The sequence below is a fragment of the Heterocephalus glaber genome, unplaced genomic scaffold, assembly GCF_053883595.1.
Source record: "Heterocephalus glaber isolate CG9 unplaced genomic scaffold, H.glaber_assembly_v1.0 deba00001465, whole genome shotgun sequence".
Lineage (NCBI taxonomy): Eukaryota > Metazoa > Chordata > Mammalia > Rodentia > Bathyergidae > Heterocephalus > Heterocephalus glaber.
Genome location: NW_028258312.1, coordinates 4,851,739 through 4,869,216, shown reverse-complemented (window position 1 = coordinate 4,869,216; position 17,478 = coordinate 4,851,739). Strand labels below are relative to the sequence as shown.

Genomic DNA, 17,478 nt, shown 5'->3' with positions numbered 1-17,478 from the left:
CAAAATCTTTGTTTTTAGTTCTTCCAAGATTGCTCAGAATGATTTAGAAGAACATGCAGTACATGTTTATTCTTAACAAAAAATCATTAATCCAATTTAAGCAGATTTTCCCCTTACCAAACATATATACATACAACATTCAGGATTTCACATATAAATTAAGAATACATTCTCGAAAATTAGATATTTTATCTCAGCTTCTTCAAAGGCTCTGGGGAAAATGCATTCATGGATTTATATATAAAGCCTTGGGATAAAAATAATATCTAATTCAATTTATATGTTTAAAATACATTTTTAAAATTTTAGTTTTATCATTTATTTTTCATATATTGTGATTGGTAATACCTCATTAAAAATATGAAAACCTAATCATTTTCCACTTTCTGTACAGATATTGAGTGCCTTAATTGGCCTCCCACAGCTCATGTTAATAAATATTTAATGGGAAATAAATATAGCTATGTTTAACAACTTCTTTCCCATTACAAATAAAGATTGTTATCCAAATTAATTCTTATTTAATGAGATATATAATGCATGAAAAGACTCAAAAAAGAACTTTAAAATATACAGGCATTTGAAAAGAAAATATACTTTTGCTTCACATATTCCAATTTCTTCAAAATATCAACAGATTTCACAAAGATGAACATAATCTAAGTATGGAAGAGAAGCAGTGAATAAACATGACCATTCTAATTTTACATATAAATAGAATATACCAAAGTCTCTTGCTTGCATAAATACTCAATCCAAACTCACTTTTTATATGAAGATATTTAGCCAGATGTATACAAAATATTTTACTTGATATAAGGAGGAAGAAGAACCAGGGCTGACCTCAGGAAGTTCACACTCTGGGAGGGAAGTGAGACACATAAATGATGTAGTATAATGAAGATGTATTTTAAAAAGGAAACAAAATCCTGTGAGAAAGCCAGGCGTGGTGGTGCACCCCTATAATTTCAGCACCCAGGAGGATGAAGCAGGAAGTTTGTAGATTCAAGGCCAGCATACACCTCACAGTGAGACTCTGCCTCAAAATAATAAAAAAAAACAACTGTGAGAATTCAGAAGTAAAGTTCACAATTCCAACACTTCCTAGTTTTATACTCTTTCACTGAATCACTTAATCTGTGGAAAGTATAATTTCCCATCTGAGGAAATGGGGACAAAAATCTTTCAGAATTTTAAAAAGTAGTAAACCAGGCCACACAGCCCGGTTCCTAGCATATATTCAGTGCTGGGAAATGTTTAGTTATGAGTATTACTATTTTTGGTTAGACATTCAGAAAAAAGTTCTTTGCAGAAATGGCAGAAATGATCTTGAGCTCTGAAGTAAAGATAGAAACTAGAGTGCAAGAGAGTAGTAGTTGTCCTTGTAAAATCATTTCTTTGCTCCTTTAGGCATATGATCACTCAGAGCTCATCAAGTAGGTAGGAACTGTACTAAACCAAGCTAAAACTGATCATCTTAAGCAAATAGGGCTTGGTGACTATTGGAACATGAGAAAAGAAATTGTGAGAGTGAACACACACAGAAGGTTTGTGGTCTATATGGTTAGACACAGGAAGTCGACATAACGACAACCAGATGGGAAGCATCTGGGCAGAAGATCTGTGCCATTCTGAGCATACTGAGTATGATTTACCCATGGAACAGACATCCAAGGAAGTGGAGAGGTCTACAACCAAATCAAATTGTAAGGCAGGCAGAAGAAGTAGGGAAGATCTGGAAGGAAAGATTTAAATTTACCTACATATCAGTGACAGCCAAGGCCATGAAACTTCAAGAAGAGGAAAAAGAGAGACAAAACAGGAAATATTTGAACAAATCCCAGAGTTATGATACGAGACAGGCAGAAGAAACAGTAAATATGGTAGAAGGTTATTCAGGAAAGCACTACAGTAGAATTCAGATATATGTTCAATTTGTTATATGAATCCCTTCTTAGAAAATTGTTCATTATTCAAATTTCCTGCTGAACTAGTGGGTCTAAGTCCTATACTAGGGCAATATGGTTCCCTGCCCTCTGTCCATTACTGATTGGGTGACAATAGGTGTCTGACTCAGATGCCTCCCTCAAAGGAGCTTGGCTACTGGCTGATGTTTTAATTAGCTGATATTGACACTGAAAGGTCATGTAGAGCCAAGAGATAGACTTTGCTAAAAGTTGGTTCGAGACAACAAAGCAGTTTAAATTTTAGAAAGCTTCTTCTTCACCATAACCCACAATCAGTGTTTGCCAAATAATTGACTGATACAAAGCCAGATTCCCTAACCTTTTAGAGTTTACAGTAGTGTGAAAACTTTAATCTGGTAACTTGACCATTTTATCTCTGGCATGTGTAGGAGAGGACACAGTAAGTACTGAATGCAGGAAAAAAGGCCTGTTTCACATAAATAAAAATTTCTAGATGGAGATATCAAAGAATAATAAATTTAAAATGAAAACAGTCATTGAAAGTATATATATATAGAAAGACAAAAACATCTTTAGAGTTAATGTTGTGAAAGTCAGTTGGACACTTTTTTTTTGCTTAAATTATTTTATTGCTACATTTTAGGTATACGTTTACATTTATCATTGGATGCTTGTACCTGTACATGATGTATCTTGGTTCTTATTTTTTCCCCATTACCTGTGTGCCCTTCACCCCCTCCACCCTTCCCTATTTACATACTTCATTTCCATTTTTTTTCTTTTCTCATAATTTTTCCTTTCCATTCTTTCTTTTCCACTTCCCCTCCAACTTCCCCTACCCCTTTGGAATTTTCTTGCTATTTCAAATTATCAATTATTCATTTTAATCATTTCAATCCTTATTTACACTTTCAGTTTCTCACACTAGAGATACTATTCGGTATTTACACGTGTGTCCTATTTATTTCACTTGAAAGTATGGCCTCAATATGCATCTATTTAGCTATAAATGTCTCTAGTTTCTCATTCTTTATTTTTGAGTAGTACTCCATTTTATAGAAAAACCACATTTTCTTTATCCAGTTTCCAGTTGATGGCCACTTGGGCTGTTTCCAAGCTATAGCTATTACAAACTGTGCCACTATAAACATGGGTGCACATATATTGCTGTGGTATGATTCTTTTAATTTGGGGGGGAAGATACCCAGCAGGGGAATAGCTGGGTCAAATGGGACCTCCAGTCCTAGTTCTTTGTGGTATCTCCATACTGATTTCCACAGTGGTTGCACCAGTCTGCACTCCCACCAACAATAGAGAAGGGTTCCTTTCTCCCCACACCTGTGCCAGCATTTGTTATTGGTTGATTTCTTGATAGCAGCCATTCTTTCTGGGGTGAGGTAGAATCTCAATGTTGTTTTCATCTACATCTCTCGAATGATCAGTGATGATGAACATTTTTTCATATGTTTATTTGCTGCTTTTACTTCTTTGTCTGAGAAATATCTGTTCATTTCAGATGCCCATTTTTGAAATGGGTCTTTGAATTTGGAGGGTCTGATTTTTTTCAGTTCTTTATATATTCTAGATAGTAGTCCTTTGTCTGAGGTACAGCTGCTAAAAAATTTTTCCCACATTGTAGGGTGTCTCTTAGCTCTGTTAGTGGTTCCTCTCGCAGTGCAGAAGCTTTTTAATAAGATTAGATCCCAGTTCTTCGTGATAGTTCCCGTGCTACTGAGGTTTTGTTCATAAAGTCTTTTCCTATGCCAATGTCTTCAAGAGTTCTACCTAACTTATCTTCCAGCAAGTTTAGTGTTTCTGTTTTAATATTTAGATCTTTAATCCACTTTGATCTTAGTTTAGTGCATGGTGATAAATATAGGTCTAGTTTTAATATTTGGCAGGTTGAAATCCAGTTTTTCCAACACCATTTATTAAATAGGCTATCTTTCCTCCAGTGAGAGTGGTTGGCTCCTTTGCCAAAGATGAGGTAGCTGAGTATGTCTGGAGTTGTTTGTGCATCTTCTAATCTATTTCAGTTGGACACTTTTAAGAGAATAGTTTCATTAGAGAGACAAAATCAGAATGCAGATTTCAGACTTTATAAATATATGGATTAAAAAAACAAAACATTAAATATCGGCTACACTTTTGCTACAATAAGATAAATGGAAATTTCAAATAACAATTAACATAGCTTCTCTTAAAAACCAGAGGCAACAGTAGGATAAAAGAAAGGGCTGACTCTTTTCATATGCAAATAGTACATCTGAATGAATGAGGAATTCAGGGACAAAGTTATTAATCTTAAGGACATAAATAAAGAGTTGATGATATGGGCATGTGTAGAAATGTATTCTATGAACACACCCCCTTAATTTATTATTCCTTAATATATTACTTACTTACTGAACTTGGACTTGGATTTTTTTAAGTCAGGTTCTGAAATTATCCTCTTTTTTCCCTGATACCTCCATGATTGAGGCTTTATGGTATGAAACCAGAAATAGAGACATCATACTCATTTCTAAAAATATAAATGGTTTGATATAGTCCTTTAATAAGTCTTTGCATATCTTTGAATCTCAAATTTTTATTCAGTCTTAGAAAATGGAATACAGTAATATCATTAACCTTAAAATGCAAGTCTTCTGACCTAGCAGTTACTAATAAAGGGAATTCCAAACAGAGAAAGAGAGGGTATATTGTTGACAAACATGAATTATGAGCAAAAAGCTATTTAGAAGAAAACTGAATGCTGAAAATATTTAGAATAATAAAAACCTATTTCGTTTTCTAAATGTTGGGTCTAATGTTTGTAAACATTTTATTCTGCATTTGGTAATAGTCAATGGTCAGTTCAAGGTTGTCCCTAAGAAGCTCACTTAAAAATAACAACATTCCAAAGTTCAAAATCATCTCTTGTAAAATGTAATTGTTAATCTCAATAAGGGTTAATTGGTTGACATGAGAGTATTCCAATTGTCGTCTTTAACTACCAAAAACAAACTTTCTTTGTATTCTTTTGCTTAGGGAAATTCCTTCAAGTATTTTATCTTTGTATTCTCTCCTATCATCCCATGGAAGTGAAAAATCAGTGATTGATAAGATTCATCCTAAAATATGTGGAAAAAAACTGACATATATACCAATGGAACAGAATAGAAAGCCCAAAAATCCATATATATACAACCAAGTAATTTTTGACAAAGAAACCAAGAACACACATTAGAGGAAAGATAGTCTCATCAATAAATATTGCTCACAAAAGCAACAAAAAAAATTAAAGATCTACGTGTGATACCTTAAACCATGAAACTATTGGAAGAAAAGACACTAGTATGGGCACAGATTCCTGAATAAGATTGCAGAAGCTGGGCGGGGGATTTAGCTCAGTGGTTCCATAGCTTGCCTAGCAAGCGCAAGGACCCGAGTTCAATCCCTGGTACCAAAAAAAAAAAAAAAAAAAAAAAAGATTGCAGAAGCACAGACAACAAAAGAAATAAACAAATACATTATATCAAACTCATAATTTTCTGCATTACAATGAAAACAACCAAAAGTGGAGACATCAGCAGAAAAGGATAGAACATTTACAAACTATTCAATGAAGAATTAATATCAAGAATATATAATAACCCAAATAACAAAAAACAATACAGCTTAAAAATGGGCAATTGATAAGAATATACATTTCTCAAAAGAAGACACACAAATGGACAAGCATATAAAAAATGCATACTGTCAGAGAAATGCAAATTAAAACCAAAATGATATTTATCTTACCCCTGTAAGAATGATTATATTTTAAAGACAAAAACAAAAAAAAACAAATGCTGGCAGAGATGTGAGAAAAGAGGAATTCTTATAAACCATGGGGGAGTGTAAACTAGCACAGCTGTTGTGGGAAACTGTAATTTCCTGAAAAAAAAACAACCTAAAATTAGAAGTTCCATATGATTCAGCCTTCTCACTACATAGATAGAATTAGAGTACATTATATTAAGTGAAATAAGCCAGGCACAGAAAGACAAATACCACATGTTCTCACTCATATGTGGAAGCTAAAATAGCTAATCTTACAGCAGTAGAGAAGAAAATAGTGGTCATTATAGGCTAGAAAGGGGAGGGGAGTTTGAGAGACAAGCAAAGGTTGGACAATGGTACCAAAATACAGAGAGGAGAAATAAGTTTTACTGTCTATAGCACAGTTAAAGTAACTACAGTTTACAATATTTTATTATATATCTCAAAACAACTAGAAAAGAGAAGTTCAGGGGTTTCCCCCACAAAGAAATGCTTATTATTCTGATTGGAACATTATGCATTGTATATATGTATGAATTTATCACGCTGTATTCCATTCATATGTATAATTATTACATGTGCATTAAATAAAATTAAAAATGCCTTAAAATGAATGTGCATTTTTGTGCTAATCTTTCCCTGATGCCATAAAGGAAAATTCCCATAAAGTCAAGGACACTCCTTCAAAGAGCTCATCAGTAATGTAAGCATAACAATATTTCAAGTAGGAAATGGAGTAGAACTTTGGCAATGTTTGTTTTCTTTCCATAATAATGGACTTCTGCTAGAAAACCATAAGTATCAGCCAGTTCCAGAATTCAATTTGAGCATGTAAGTCCCTAGATAATGGTCATCACAACCAAACTTTCTCTACTATCCTAACTAGATCAAAATCCCAAAACTAATCTAATCCTGTTCAGTTGCCCCATAAATCATCTGGCAAGAGAATAAAGCTGACATGGCAACCAAAGCTGTGGAGCACAGCTTTTTTGTGCAGGCTTTGTTCTAGAAAATGAATCTCATTGCTGTAACTGATGCAATCACATTTCCATTGCAAACTTAAAGCAAGTGGTAGAGGGAAGAACAAGGTGATATATTACTTCTCTTAAAAGAGCACAAAATGCCACTCATGGACAACACTTCTGCTACACATAACTGACCAATTTATGTCTATGACCACATCCAGCAGCAAGAAAAGCTAAGCAAAGTGTTCTTTAATGGTTGACTATGTATCAGACACAAGAAAGAAGAGAATATGCCCCTCATTCAGCCACATCTTCTATGTCTCTTTGTTGCAAATTTGCAAGTTGTGATTTAGTGATAAGATTGGTCATGCACCAAAGTTTCTTGCCAAATTTTAACTTCTTCTTTAGTTCACTCCATTGATCTTGTGTATTCTGAGTAAAGTATTATTATCTTAATTATTGTGTCAAGATGTGGTCCAAGATTCAGAATTGCTATAAACCAGCATATATGAGGACTGCGCTTTCCAAGCACTTGCAAGACTACTTACTGTGTACACACAATCACATGAGTAGTTGCTCATCTCACATTTGGAACAATAAATCCTAAAGGAAATAACACTGCAATGTATTGAAAGTCTTCAAGCTCTGTATGGTTATCCAGTTCCTAAAATGCTCTTTTTGTGGCTATGTCTTCTGTAACCAACACCAAATGTCACAAGTGTAGATATCTCAAGCTGAAATGAACTGGCCAATTACAAGTTCCTAATCATTTAAATTTCATTTAAAGGCTTATAATAATTCAAATTAAAAAAAGACAAAGACTACTCATCAAGCAGACAAATGGCCAGAATGTAAGTCTAGAAAAGTTTTTTTCTTGGTACTGGCAGCACAAATTTAAAATCCATTTGTATTATAAATGTGTATACAAATTGTATTATAAATGTGTATATAAAAATATATATAATATATTACATGGATATATAGAATATTTTTAAATATTTAGAGCATGTATTTGTAAAGAATATTTTACATATATAAAAATGTCAAGAACATTAATAAAAAGGAAAAATTTCAGGCTTATTAACATTTCAGGAAGCTATAAAAACTACATTCTCCCAGATATAAAAAATACTGAAGAAATTTTGGTGAAAAAAAGGTATAAAAGGATCTAACTGTTTCACTAAATTTTCCTAATGTTTCATATTCCATTTCATTTTTTTAGCCAGTTAAAATAAATGTGTATACTTAATGTGAGTCTTCAAAACTTTTGCCTCTTTCATCTCTGAGATAAAGAAGCAAAAAGACAGGAAACCTTATATAATAATAATCTTAGTTATCAAAGAAATTATCACAAAATAATATGCTCTGAACCAGTAATTCATTGTAAATTTTTATGATTTTTTTCTTTGCCCCAGAAGTGTGTAGACTTCAGTGCATAATTCAGTGAATCTGCATAAAGCCCTAGGTTTAAACTGCAAAAACTCATTTTCCCATGAGGAAGAACAAGTGAAGGACATTGAATATGATGCTTAGGAAAATATTCATGATACAGATAACAGAAATCAAAGCAATATTCCTAATGCACATAGAACCCTGATTCACGTCTAACATCTGGTTTCTCTTGATGAAAAGGTTCACAGAAAAAGAGCAAGTGTGTTTTCTATATGACTATGTGGTAGAAAGAGCCCAGGATAGTCAAGGTATGGGAAACTTACAGTATAATATCTCTATATTGTCTGATGAAATATCCAAGGTAAAGAGAATCAGAACTGAGCACACTCCCCTCTCCCTATCCCCAAGAAGCTAGATAGAACCCTATTTTCATGCTTAATAAAAACAGGGGTCTGTTGCTGAGAATGACCCTAATATAGTTTTTTTTTTACTTTTATTATTACATGTTTGCAATACATAATGATTAGATTCACTCTAAAGAATTGATACATATATATAACACATTTTAATACCCTTCCTTTCCCCCCCTCCCTCTACCCCCTTTTATTTTTCCAGCATCGGATTCCCTTATTTATCTTCCAGGACTTTATAAAGTTAATTATCATATATACAGACTGAAAACCAGACTAATAGACCAAAGAACATATAAAACAAGTAAGAAAATCTAACTAAATCAAGGTACGCTTTTAGATACATTGTCCATAATGAATTACATTACCTTTATTTTATTTTCTCTTTTTTACTATTATCTGTCTTTTATTTTGTACTTTCTACATGTATTGAGTTTTTCATTTAAGAGAAGCCATGTGATATTTAAGCTTGTGTGTTTGAGTTACTTCAGTTAACATTATGATCTCAAGATTTAACCTCCAGACACACACAGACTGTTGGTCAAGAAAACTCAGGCAATCAATTTAGTTTCTGTTGTTCACTACTGGAAGCATTTACAGGTTCCTACAGAAAAATAAATGCTGACATTCTCTAGAGGGTGACATATTTCTCCTAGATCTCAAAAATATGCAGAAATATTTCCCCAGAGGCAAATTAGTAATGACAAAACATAAGAAAAAGTGAAATAAAGAGAATGAGCAGAAATGAACTTTCTAAGGCTGCAGTCTTTTCAATTATGAGCACATATTCCAAAACTAACACATTTATCCCACAACATGTGTAGATGCATCTGGGGGTAAGCAAAGATCTTAAGTTGACATAGCAGATTTGAAGAAAACTAAGTGAGTTACAAGAATATAAGATATAACTCTTTCAAACCATTTATATGTACTGACCATTTTTTTATTTCTTCAGTATAAAATTAAATACTTTACATATGCTATATAAATTACAGCAAAACTGCTCAGTCTTTGTGGATGATACATTATGAATTCTACTTTCCTCACTGTAGTGGTCTGGATGAGTAACAACTTCTCAAACCTCAAACGCTCCTTTATTTATATAGGTTGTTATGGTGTTAGGTCAAGGATATAACACAAAACAACTAGAGAAAATGCCCCCTGCAGTTGTAAAGTTTTCAAGAAAGTTTTTTGAAGTCGCACTTGCATTCATTTTAGAAAATTTACTCCAAGAAAATGATTTCAAATATATAAAAACATGCTGTTGTGGCTAAATTTAAAATAGGAAAGGACTAAGAAATAATTAAAATTCTTCATACTAGAGCAGTTATTAAAAACTTTATCTTATGCATTTTGTGTATTTCTGTAAATTAAAATTTATATGAGTATAGAAAATGCTTATTTCAAATGGAAAGAAAATTATATAAATTTCTATATACAATTATATAGAAATTACATAATCCACAGTTTTGGAAAATAGATGAAACATCATGAATGAAGCTATTGAAAATATAGGACATTTGAACATTTTTACCCTTGGTTAGAGAGCATGATTTATTTTTTCTTTTCACAATTTTCTTTCGCACTTTAAAAATTAGTGCATATTAGTTATGCAGAATAGTGGATTTCATTTTGGCATATTCATACGTGCATACAACATACTTTGATCATTTTCATTACCCTTCTTCTCTCTACTCCTCACCTCGATTCCCTCCTCTTTTCTAATAGTCCCCCTTCTCCTTCCATCACCCATTTTTTATTTTTTTTTTTAGTTTCTGAACTTTCAAAATTCTCTATAATGCACATGGATTCCCTACTTTGATAATACAAATTTTATTTACCTTGATTTATGACTCTTATTTTTACTTGAGTTCTGAAAATTAAATTTCAAGAGTTCCTCACGATAAGGAGAAGATATTCCTCCAAACTTATTAATTGCAGATGATTTGTTAACAGGCATATTTACAGATCATAAACCTGAATAAAAATATAAAATTTATTTTAGAATAAAAATTCATTCACAGTACTAAATAATACATATAATACAAATATTTGATTTGTGGAAAAGGGAGCAAGAATGAAAATCAGGATTAAGAACAGTTTATTAGGAAACAATTTAAATTTAAACTCATACCCAGGAATCAAGCCTTACTTGCTGCTAAAACCCATATGTTCTCTATTATGTTACTATTATAGATATATTCGTCGCATAGTATCTAGTCTTTATTATAATTTACCAGTTTTATTAGTAAAACCATTGTAAGAACAGCATAATAGCTAGGAGGATAAATTATACAAGACTAACAGATCTACTTACGTGCTTTGAGCCTGTTTCCTTACTTGTAAAATGGGGATAATGTCTTCTTATAGAGTTCCTGTGAGAAATAAATAGTTCAGTATATGTCAATTGGTTAGAATACAGCTTGGCATATAGGAAACTTTATATAAATGCTTGCAGTCATTATTAGACCAAAATGTCTTCTGTATTTTAAGGTAACTTCCTATTTCTGCTTATGGCTCTTCCCTTTCTGTCATACAGATTATGTCGTCTCAGCTTGCCCTCATATCCAGATTTCTTTTCCTTTTGAAGAATATCTGAGCATATCTTATGAATATATAACCAAAACTAGAACATGCTGTTTGTGGTTAGTGGAGTATTTAACAAAATCAAGTAATGAAATAGGTAGTCGTGTTAATACTTAATAATTTTGTATTCCATTTTTAATAAAACTAAATTTTAAAATCATGATTTATATCAGAGCAGATTTTGTCAGGAAACAAGATACACCCAAATGGGGTGACCAAAGGAAGAGAAGGGGAAGTGAGAGGAGGGGAGGGGCATTAAAAAGAAACAGGATGTCTTACATACATGTACCAACTCCCCACAGGGAATGTAAACATTATGTACTACAGACATGTCTTAATAAAGAAATAAAAAGCTGGTTTTGGGCCTTTGCAGCTGGGCTAGTCTGACCCTAACCTGGAGTCCTTTCCTAGTTTTCTTCTAACTTTCCAATTAAACCTTTTTCCTACAAAAATAAAATTAAATGCTTCACTATTGATTTGAGAGATACAACCAATCTGAGGGAACTGGAGAATAAGAAGATCTCACTTTCCACACACACTCTGGTTTATCAGCTGCCTATCCATCCCATTAGCTAAACCAAGCTAGAAGCGGAAGGCATAGGGCAAAGTAGAAAAGGTTGGAAAGCAGATCTAAGGGGCTCTGGTAAAATATCCATCAGGAAATGGATTATAAATGCAAAGTGTCATTAACAATTGGTAATAATATATAGCAAGGTCTGTTTCTAATAATTCACATGCACAAGAATGTAATCCAAACATATCCTAAATTAGGGTATGTGCTAAGCTACACACAGGGAGGACTCTCATTCAGAGGGGACTAAATTTAATGTAAAATATAAGTTCTTCCCAGGCATGATTAATCTTTTCAGTGGCATGTTTTCTTTAATAGCTAACATCACTACATTGGACATTTCCACCTTAAGAAGCATTCAGGAACATAATCACAAACTCCTATCAACAATGCATGACAAGATGTATTTCACACAGACAGCCTAAAAGAACAATAATCAAAAAACAAATATATGCAGAGTTAATTTGATAAATCTAGTAATAAATGTTGCAAATTTTAGAAATATTGTCATATAAAACAAACAAGATGTTTAAGCAAAGTAACTAAAATGTCTTCAAGATCAAGCTCACCATTTACAAAATGCTGCACATTTCATATTCAGAAATGCAGTTTAGAAATAGAAATATGAATAAGATATGCTCTTAAATTACTTTAAAACATTTAATGTCAAATGAATTGAAAGGAAAAGCTACAGAGAGAAAAATCTATTGAAGAGAAATTAAAGGCAAAGTGGTCTTTGTGTGAGTTATATTATTCACATGGACTTAGAACCATAAGCTGTTTCCTAAAATATTTTATAAGGTTCACTACGATTAGTCATATTTTTAAGCTTTCAAGAACTTACAGAGTAATTATCTTATATCACTGAAGGTGTTCCTCAAAGATCTTTGGATTTGCTGATAATAGTAGTAGATAATTTGTACCTTCTGCTTGACATGCTAATTACTTGATAAGCTGATGAAGAGAACCGCCTAGACTGGAAGGGGAGAAAATGCCACATTGCTGTAAACATTTCTAAATGCATACTCTCCCTTTCTTGCTCATCTTGGTAATACTGGAAACAATGTATAATTGACACTAGTTTGTAAACAACTGCTTGAATAGTATCATCATTATGAAGAAGAGACCATTTGCACCCCTTGATGTATTTTATTGTTTAGGATTGCTCTTGGAGTAATAGAAACAGTAGCAAAATAATCTCAAATTTTTAAGAAGAAAAAAATGAATGCCTTCAAAAATGCTTCCAACATAATACTGGGGTGTCTCTCTCTCTCTTTTTTTGTTTTTTGGTACTGAGGATCAAACTCGGGACCTTGCCAGTGTCACTGAGCTAAACCCCTGGCCCTCCAACATGGTACTGGAATTAATCACTCAGGTGTAAATAAAGAAAACAAGACTTACAGTGATTCTGCTCTCCCAAAATCAAAATATTAAATCTAAAATGTCATCAACTTTCAGAATAAAATTAAACCCTGTTCTAAAAATAACCTTTATAAATTCTCAGTAAAGTCCTAAATTTGAATTTATCAGTAAAGAAGTTATTATTATTACTATTATAGCATTGCAGTAGGGCCTCCTTATATTTTATGATGTTTAAGATTAGTTTTTCACCTCCAACTTAAAGTATATTAAATCAGAAAAATGTAAACATTTAATGTTTACATGTAACATGTATTTTATAATGTAACATGCTTTTTTATAATTATTCTAATTTAGATCGTCTAGTTTTTCCTTTCACATGCCTAAGCTAGCGAAGCAAAAATTTGATCATAAATTTGTTATAATTTATTCATGATAAAACAAGCTTCACTGTACTTTTTAACAGGAAAAGCCAAAGACTTTGGAATGTAGCAATAATAATAAACCAAGCAATGACAGTATGATTCCAAAGAAATAAGAAAACAAAGAATTTCTACTACTCTTTTACAAATGTGTCATATGAAATTTGCTTTTAAACTGCTAAAACAAAAGTATGTTATTTCTAAATATGTAGTGTCTAATGTAATAAATGTTCTTTAAATTTTATTTATGTAAAGTATAAAGAATTAAGTTAGAGCTACAAGAAATTCTTCAAGTATTGTGTTAAAAAGCCAAGAGAAGAAATATTTCCAATAAAGCAGCACTTTATGTTACCAAGAATAAAACAATGTGTTCCATTTTCAGAACAATAGTAAATGACTGTATCAAAGATGTTTTCTTGGTAATGCTTGTTTATTTTGCAACAGACATTGTAACTCACATAGCACTTTCCAATGACACTACAGTTCAATATATTTGGTGTTGGTTGGGAGTATGAAAGACAAACTTGTCTTATCGTGTGTGTAATCTGAACATACTAATAATATATAGAATTATTGCACAAGGACCATTGCTTACAAATATAACTCTGAATGGTATAAAACTGGAAAGAGTATTATTTTAATTTTTTAAATTAAGTTTTGTTTAGGACAATGGCAATGATAGGAGTCATTCTGGGGTAGTTACCTAGATTCAGGAGTTCAAAATAGAAGCTGAGAAATATCTATCTTGTAGAGAACCATGCTACATAATTTTGGGGGAAAAATCATTTCATAATTACAGTATAACTCTAGCTGTCTTAAGGCTCAGTGTCACCTTGCCCATGAGCTGGCTATGGCATCCAGAAACATATCTCCATTTTGCCTTGGGTCACAAGTTGAGGCCTCAATGGTCCCATGATACTGCGTCACTCAAGGGCAAGAGGACATCAGCTGAAGACATCCTAGTTCTTCCAGAACCAAATAATAAAAACGAGAGAGGTTCCACTGGGGGAAGGACAATTTCTTTATTAGGCTATCTTTTCTTTTTTTTTTTTTGGCCTGCTATCTTGTCTGAAGTACTATTGTAAGAATGCTCTCCTTTCTGCCCTCATCAACATAAGATCTTCATCAGCATAAGATCCTCAATCAACATAGGATTACCATGGTCCTCTGAGTCACCTGATGCTCCCTCCAATTATAGTGTGCACCCAATAAATGATGGCTAGCTCAGAGTGTCTTTGTCTTTGCCCACTCTGAGGCACTGACCTCCCGGCCGACCATGTACTTTGAAATTATGCAAGTCCCTATTGTCTTTCTTTTTTTAGTCCTCCCCGCCATTTCTAGGCAGTTGGAGGACTGATCACTCTCTGATACTATCCTAGCTAAAACACAAACTAATGAGAGAGAGAGAGAGAGAGACACCTCAGTCCTACAACTTCATGAAGTTGAATTCTGCCGATCATATGGATGAGCTTAGAAATGTATTCTTTACCAGATCATCTAGGTGAGAGTCCAGATAGGTTGGCATCTTTTCTTCCCAGGTATTTGAGTTATAATTGACAAAATCTTTTTATATATGTATATTATATAAGATGGTGTTTTGATATATGCATACATTGTGACTTATGACCGTAATAGAATTAACTAAAATGTTCACCGCTTCACATAGACTTTTGTATGTGTGTGTATGTGTGGGGGTGAGGATATGTAGAAGTTATTACTCTTTTAGCAATTTTCATATATGTATTATTATTAATATGTCATGTTATACAATGGAACCTGTCTCATCTAACTACAATTTGTAACCTTTGACTGAGAGGTCCCCATTTCCACTTTGTCACCACAGCCCCTGCGACAACTACCATTCTACTCTGCTTCTTTTGAGTTCTGCTTTTTCAGATTCTACATATAAGTGATACCATGTAGTATCTGTATACAGGTGTTTGGTTTATTTTACTTAGCATAACGTCCTCTAGGTTCATCCTTTTAGTTACAAATGAAAGTATTGCAGATAGCTAAATTAGATATTATTATAAGGCAGTTAGACAAAGCTGGGCCCTTGGCATAGAAAAACAATTGAGGCACATTCACTGGTTAGCATTATAAAAAGAGAGAAAATACTCATTCTTCCCCTAGGGATGAATAGCAGTGATGGATATTCTAAATAGGTATGGGGGGGAACCTATATTCTAATGGGTGGGGGATCAAATCCTTAACCTATCCCTTCCAGGAAAGGTCCCTGACCCATCCCTTACCAAAAATCCAAAAATCCTTGTTTGTTCCTTGCACGCTTGCTATGTGATTTGCTTCCTTCCCCACTGGATCCCCATTTATACAATAATACCTAAGCAACTATGCTTGTTGTAATCTTATTGGTTGATCATAGCATTGTCCCATGTCAAGTCCACCTTTTGATTTCCCATTGGACCAATACTATCTAAGGGACTGTACCTGTAATCTTACTAGTTGACTATAGTTTTGTCCCACCTTGAACCCACCTCACCTCATGGCTTTGCTCCATAAAAATTTCCTGGGGAAACAGGGTCCCCAAGTAACCCACTTTCTGGTCCCCCTTTTGACTCTCTTAGAAGCTATCTTACTGTCAATAGTTCTTTCCTATTCTTAACCTCTGTTGTTCTTAGAATTCACTGTTTGATTTTAGAGAACAGGAACTTGCATTTCAGATATCTACCAGGTTTGGTAGTTACATCTATTCCCTTTATATCAAAAGGACTTTTTTCTATTTTAGAGCTGAATAACATTCCATTATGTATATATATAATATTTCATCCACCAATGAACATTTAGCTTAATTCTCTATCTTGACAATTTTGACTAAAGCTGTAATTAACATGGGCATACAAAAACTCTTTAACATATTAATTTAATTTTCTTTGGACGTATACCCAGAAGTTCTTATTGATGGATCATATGGTAGTTCTATTTTTAAATTTTAAGGAACTTTCATACTCTTTTCCATACTAGCTATACCAATTTATATCATAATGTATTTCCTTGTCTCTACATTCTCACAAAAACTTTTGTACCAGGAATCACACTCAGGATTTTGTGCTTGTGGGGCAGGTATGGTGCCACTGAGCTAAATGCCCAGCCCCAAACTTTTTTAAAGTTTAAATTAATTCTTAAATGATATATAAAAACAAAAATTATACATACTGATGGAGTGCAATGTTGTATTTCAACACATGTATATTGTGCAATCAAGTTATATGCATCTACATTCTCAAATATTTATGATTTGTGATAAAAATATTTAAAATTCTTTCTTCTATTTTTTAAGATATACACTATCCAGATAATATATTCTATTGTGCAAATGCACACAGGAACTTCTTTGTCCTGTCAAACAGCAGCGCAGTACTCAATGATTAGTCTTTCTGCATCTCTCCTTTCCCACTGTTTGCCCCACCCACTGGTAACCACTATTCTACTCTCAGTTCTTTTCCTGTGAGATCAATGTTTAGATCCTACAAATGAGTACCATGACTACTTGTATTTCTGTGCCAGTCTTATTACATTTAACATAATCATTTTCAGTTCCACTTAAATTGTTGCATATAGATAGGATTTCATTCCTTTTGTGGCTCAATAGTATTGTACTATGGATGTGTACCACATTTTCTTTATCACCAACCCTTCTTCTTTCATCTTTTATAAATCATTTTGCTAACAGGTATGAAATGATAGTTCATTGTGACTTTAAGCATTTTTCTGGTGATTAGTGATGTTGACCACCTTTTCATATAACTGCTGCACATCCCTCTGTCTTTTGAGAAAGGTCTATGGGTTTTTGACTGATATTTTCAAGTTATTTGTTTTTGTATTAGCAATTGAGATATCTGAGTTCTTTATATATCAGGGCCTTATCATATATGTGGTTTTCAAGTCTTTTCTTCCAGTTTCTATTTTGATTTGAATCTTATGAGATTGAATTGAGAATCCAGCTGAGTATGCCTGGAATTATAAGCAACAGAATGGTGAGATAATATATGAATGTCATTTAAACCTCTAATTTGTGGTAAT

The 17,478-nt window shown here is 33.1% G+C and overlaps 1 protein-coding gene across 11 annotated transcripts in view; it reads right to left on the bottom strand.

Moving 5' to 3' along the window:
* Positions 1-17,478, bottom strand: part of Tmem232 (transmembrane protein 232) — a 275,760-nt gene that overhangs the window by 227,433 nt on the left and 30,849 nt on the right. For 10 of the 11 annotated variants that reach the window (XM_087180871.1, XM_087180869.1, XM_087180875.1 and 7 more), the window contains 2 exons: positions 10,817-10,874; positions 10,341-10,476 (listed from right to left, as the gene is read on the bottom strand). In XM_087180871.1, the coding sequence (XP_087036997.1) occupies positions 10,341-10,459 (119 nt within the window). In that variant the 5' untranslated portion in view covers positions 10,460-10,476; positions 10,817-10,874. Of the gene's footprint in view, positions 1-10,340; positions 10,477-10,816; positions 10,875-12,500; positions 12,633-17,478 lie in introns of all 11 variants that reach the window. The other variant, XM_021255855.2, reaches the window with a different exon arrangement.